We start from the raw sequence: 6,000 nt of genomic DNA, 5'->3' as shown, positions 1-6,000 counted from the left end.
CATGTGCGCACCGCGGCGGTCGAGGAGCACGTACTTGCTCGCGTGGACGACACACCGTCCACTAGTACCCGTAGCATTGCACGTGCAGTGGGAGTATCACAGTCGACAGTGTGGCGTGTCCTTCATGATGATCTGCTGTATCCCTATCATCCACAGCGAGTCCACGCGCTGCAGGCTGGGGATTACCCACGACGCGTGGAATTCTGTCAACGACTGTTGCAGTTTTGTACCGACGATCCCAGTTTTTTGCGCCATGTGCTTTTCACGGACGAGGCAACATTCACCCGTGAGGGCATCTTCAATTGCCGAAACAGCCATGTGTGGGATTATGAAAATTCACATGCAGCAGTCGAGGTGCACCATCAGACCCAGTTTGCAGTGAATATCTGGGCAGGTATCATCGATGAACAGATTATCGGTCCATACCTGCTGCCACCACGTTTAAATGGCCGCCTCTATCGCACCTTTCTTGCATCAGTCCTTCCAGAGCTGCTAGAAGATGTACCCCTCAACGTGCGACATCGTATGTGGTTTCAATTGGATGGAGCGGCTGCACATTTTGATGGCACAGTGCGAACCCTTTTGCACCGTACCTACCCACAGCGCTGGATCGGCAGAGAGGGCCCCGTCCCCTGGCCCGCCCGTTCGCCTGACCTCACACCAATGGATTTCTTCTTGTGGGGCCATGTGAAAACACTCGTCTACGAGACCCCGGTGCTTGACAAGGAAACATTGGTAGCGCGGATACTTGCAGCATCGGCCGAGGTGTGTACCATGCCAGGGATTTTTGATAGGGTTCGCCAGAATTTCCTGCGACGCTGCAATGCCTGCATTGAATGTGGTGGTCGTCAATTTGAGCAACTTTTGTAACAACGTCAGTCCGGGGTACGACTACGTACTACGTACTATTCCTATCTGTAAGTGCACCTTTGCGTGGCAATAAACCTCCTGTGCCCGTAGTTGCTGTGTTTGTCCTGCTGGCGCACGACCTCTGTGTGACATCCCCTCGGTGCTGCTACGGGGAATCCCTCGTCCCGCATTTGTTGTCTCCTTGACAGGTACCATTCTCCGTCCGGTCCTCTTTCTCTTTTGTTGAACCGTGCTTTGTTCTTGCTGCGGTGTCTCCCCACTGTGTTTGGGGACTCCCCACGCGCTGCATGTGTTTGTTTCCCGCTGTGCAATTGTTACTTCATGCTTCATTGCTTCTTTTCTCCCTACCGTTGTCGATCGCTACCCTTTCCCTTCACTTGTCTTGCGGGACACTCCTATTTCCTTTGTGGAACCCCATGCGCATGCGTTGCGCAGCTGCCGCCTAGAGTTTTTCGGATGGGCGAGTTTGGTGTTCCTTTTGACTTCGTTTGTTCCGCCTTTCTATCTTCACTGGTACTGGCTGTACAGAGGTGTGAAGTTCATTTTCACACGTTTTCGGCGTTGTCTAGCTCCTCACGGAGGCATCTCTCGGCAAAGTGGAAGGGGAACTTTCGTCTCTATTTCATGGGAGGTATCTGTGGTTTTCGTTTGTACTATACCTTTAGAATCACCCTGTATATTGTGGAAGGAATTTGCCATTTCTAGGACAAAAATGCAAATGCACTTTCGATTAATCAGAAATTTCTGTCTCAAAGAAAAGCTACGGTGCTAATTCAAACTGTATATTTTACAAAAAAAAAACGATTTTGTTATCTTTTCACAGGTGTTCAAAGAAGAGTTCCAGTCTGTACAATGCAGAGGCTACGAATTTGTCACACGTGTTCCAAAATTTTCTCACGTGAAGAGTTCCTTGTACGCAAATAGAAATAAGGCGCAAGGAGTTCAGAAAGAAGCTAAGTATCCCGAGGAAATTGTTCTTCATGAAGAATTGATGAAGATGTCTGACGGAAGCAGCTTTCTTTTGTCTGATGAAGATCGGCATGACAGAATGTTGGTTTTCGCATGAGTCAAAGGGAAGGAGAGCTTGGAACAGCAAAACACCTTTTTCATGGACGGAACTTTTAAAAGCTGTAGCAAGCAGTTTGCACAGCTGTACACGATACACGCGGACTTGGGTAGCACGGAAGCAGAGTCCAACATAGCGCCGGTATTCTTTGCTTTACTGAAAGACAAAAAAAAGGAAACGTACTATGTACGTTTGTTTCGGACAATCCTACTCGCGGTACCAGGTTGGACCCTCAGAATGTGACCATAGACTTCGAAACGTCTGCTATTGCAGCTTTGGGGGTTTTCGGCGCTGAAGTCACATGGATGTTTCTTCCACATGTCGCAAAGCCTCTGGCGGAAGGTACAGGAAGTTGGTCTGAGCTCCCTGTACAAAGAAAGCGAGGACATCAGACTGTCTGTCCGTATGTGCGCAGCACTCGCTTTCTGAAACCGGGCGACGTAGAGGAAGGGTGGTTTCATGTCTACGAACAGGCTCCAGCAGACGAAAAATTAACGAAATTTTTCGATTACTTCGTGGAGTAGTGGCTCTAAAACCAATTTGTGCCGATAGATATGTGGAGTTGTTACCAGCGGCGCCACAGGATCAACAACTACAAAATAAACAGCCGCATGGGTACACACATCCTAGAATAAACAAGCTTATACATTTTTTGAAGCTGGAAGCCGAGGAATCAAATGATAAAATTATTAGAATGGAGCTCAACTTGGAGGGAGTGAAGAGAAAGAAGAAATATGTAAAGTTGGACGAACGAGTTGCAAGAAATACGAGAAAATATGAAGAAGATGGTGATGTGCTTAAGTTTCTAAATACAATGTCTTACATTCTAAAACTGGATTGACAGCATGTAAGAAACTTCTGACGTAACACAAAACTTACTTGTTTGACAAGGAAGCTTCGCTTAATGCTGCTGATGGAACTAGGTCTAAATATCTGAAGACGATGTCCTCGTTCCGAAACTGGATTGATAGCATGTAAAGAACTTTTGACGTAGCACAAAATGAAGCCCGGTTATCCTTGCGGGTCTATCGCATACGTGGGTCTTTGGACCCCCTGTCGCATTGCTGGTGCGAGGCACTACGACAGGCTCACCTTCAGATAATGAGATGCCCGAATGTGATGAAGGCACGCAGCCCCGGCTGGCACTAAGTATGGACCTTTTCCACACTTCATTGTAAGGATATGTACAAGTTTTGTTTGGCACAAAGTGGGCGTAAATACAAATTCATCCACCCTTTAGTAACACAATTTCCAGCGGGGCGGTGGAGGTCGATGAACATGTGTCCGGTCCATGAACTGGTTGCTGCCTGCCAGATAACATGCCAATCAAGTTGCGTTCACTCCATGAACTGTCCGCTAACAAGACAGCTCCCTGTAATTCATGTTCTTGAGTTAAATGACTACGTATTATTGTAAGCTTTTTGTTTATGCCTACACGCTGAAATACATATGTACTGTATATCAAAATACTGTACGTAATAAAATGCACGTACTGTATATCAAAAAACCTTTATTCTGGTTCAACCGAAGCACCATCGGTCCCATCAAATTCGGTTAAACGGGACTGTAGTGTAGTCATGTATTCTTTATGGCGTTACACGTTGTGCATTTTAAAGAGGTTACATGATATTTTTTCAGGCCATCCGAAAATTAAAGCTTTTCTCACTCATGGAGGATTATTTAGTACCCAGGAAGCAGTGTACCATGCTGTTCCAACTGTTGTTCTTCCTTTCTGGTTTGATCAAGACGACAACGCCGTTCGATCTGTTCAGAGAGGAACATCCGTGAAGTTAGAAGTTGTAAGGCTTACTGTCGACGACATCGTCGAAGCATTCGACACAATCATCAATGACAAAAGGTAAATTAATATTTGTTTTTGTATCCTTGGAACACAATAAAACCAAATTTTGTATTAAATCAAATTAGCTTACTTAACACGTACCCATGTGCAAATTTAAAACGAACATTAAACAATAGACTACTGAAAGCATTTACGTATGAAACATTGTGTGACTTCGCTCTTTGTGTAGTGTCAGCAAGAAACTGATCACCTTCAAAGAGAGTTTAAATCACAGAGCTATATTACTTGTAACTCTTTATTTTATTGACATCTTCCATGCGATAATATATTCAGTATCTGCTCACGTGTTTCATTCAAATTTGAAAAAAAATCTAGACAGCTAACGTTGTCAAGCCAGATTATTATTTCTCTTAAAGATAACTTTTCACTTGATCATAAAATCACTATTCAAAACTAATTCAATATTGGTTCCCAAACACAGATTTACATGGAACTATCTACGTAAATACAAAAATATTTTCTTATTGTTCGTGTGTTTCGCAAGGGAAAATACACAAGTTTTATGTATCTTTCACTTGTAAAAATTAGCATTAATTGAAAGAAAAAACTCTTACTTGAGTCAAAAATTGATTTGTATAATTTCCTGTATGGAGTAAATGGAAACTATGAAACTCTAAACGGATGATATTTCATATTGGAACAAAATCTACAGTAAATTTCGTTTACAGTTTTCGTGCTATAAGCAAGAATGTTAGGATTCTATAATTCTCGAAATACTATAGTATTAATTGAATACTGAACCAATTTAGTTCATCTTTGCCAGGTGGGTTGCTGTGTTGGAGCTGTATTTGGAATTAATATAATTGGTTCGACTAATTTTTTCTGGTTCAGGAATTTTAGTGTAATTTAGGTATTGAACCTTTTGGGTTGTAACACTTTACCCTTGTGGAGTTATCTTTTTCCGATTAAAGCTATGGAACGTCCTGTAATTTAAATCACACCTTAGTTACTATTCTCGTCGAATACACGTGATCGACCCAGATCTAGAAATTTCACATTGGTTGATTGTTTCACAGAATGCAGTGGTTTGAGTTTAATGACTCTCGTATTGCTGTAGATATCAAATGAACCATACAGGGAAAGAGGATTTACAGTAGGGACTTAACTAACATAAACTTACATAAACTAAACATTAAAATCAAGAGAACAATAACCACAGACTCGAAATGGGAACTGAAAATACGTGCACTTGCTCTTGGTAAGGTATTGCATTTCCTTCTGCTTTGTGGCCTCAAGTTCAGTAACTTTCAGACTGACAGGAAGTACACAGCCATTAAGGAAATTGCAGTACTAACGCTGTCAGCTTGTAATCAAGCACCACCTTCCCCACATTTCCATCACCAGTGGAGCATAAAGCAGAGTGGTTCGAATCTAACTGGAAACTGTAGGTTCAGTCGAGTTTAATCTGTATGTTATACAGTGTATAAACGTTTGTCAGTTTAAACGTTCTGGTTGAGGTTCTAATACAAACGTACAAAAGTTTTTATCCTTTTGGAAAATATTAATTTTGAAATCTAGATAATTCAACTTACATATTTATTGTGGTACATTATCTGCAATGGCATAATAAAGACTTTCGCTACAGCGTCTTGAATAACGTAGTGTGGAAAATCTGTGCTCTCTGGCTGGTTCCACTCGAATATGATACCGCTAGAGGCGCTGGTGTTGGTCTCGGTGCATCGTATTCGTCTGCTTATAATGGAAGTAAATGGAGTTTTCGCTGCAACGTCTGATTATTTTACATGAAGCATTTCTATGAATGTGATAATTGATATGATATTTAGTACAGTGGTCGCGAAGATATTAACGAACATTCTAGACAGTCGACCACGTCCTGTTATCATTATACTTTCATTAATAATACGGGAGAAAAAATACGCGTGGAATTCTCTTGGTAACTAAATGTTTGTGTATGAATTAGGTTCATACACATCATCATCATCATTTCTTTTAAAGATATACACACTGAAGCATTTATATTTTTTATATTTACTGTCTCTATTCTTCCACTTTAAGCTAATCGCGGCAATGATGATAATGATGATTGCATGAAACGACAAGGGGAAACCCACAAAACGTCCTTAATGCCATCGACATGAGTGTAAGGAAACTTTCAGACCAATGGGACAAGCGACACGGGATGTTCACACTGATGTGACTAGTGACACAGACACTTCCAGACTGTAAAATAGCATTCATTGCG

At 42.1% G+C, this 6,000-nt stretch overlaps 1 protein-coding gene across 2 annotated transcripts in view; it reads left to right on the top strand.

The window, feature by feature from the left end:
- LOC145987091 (UDP-glucosyltransferase 2-like) overlaps nt 1-6,000 on the top strand; it is a 154,428-nt gene that overhangs the window by 145,836 nt on the left and 2,592 nt on the right. For both annotated transcript variants that reach the window (XM_083121563.1, XM_083121562.1), the window contains exon 4: nt 3,575-3,794. In XM_083121563.1, coding sequence (XP_082977689.1) covers nt 3,575-3,794 — 220 coding nt within the window. The remainder of the gene's footprint in view (nt 1-3,574; nt 3,795-6,000) is intronic.

Source organism: Lepisma saccharinum, chromosome 4, assembly GCF_977018435.1.
Source record: "Lepisma saccharinum chromosome 4, izLepSacc3.1, whole genome shotgun sequence".
Classification (NCBI taxonomy): domain Eukaryota; kingdom Metazoa; phylum Arthropoda; class Insecta; order Zygentoma; family Lepismatidae; genus Lepisma; species Lepisma saccharinum.
This window is presented reverse-complemented; position numbering and strand designations above follow the sequence as displayed.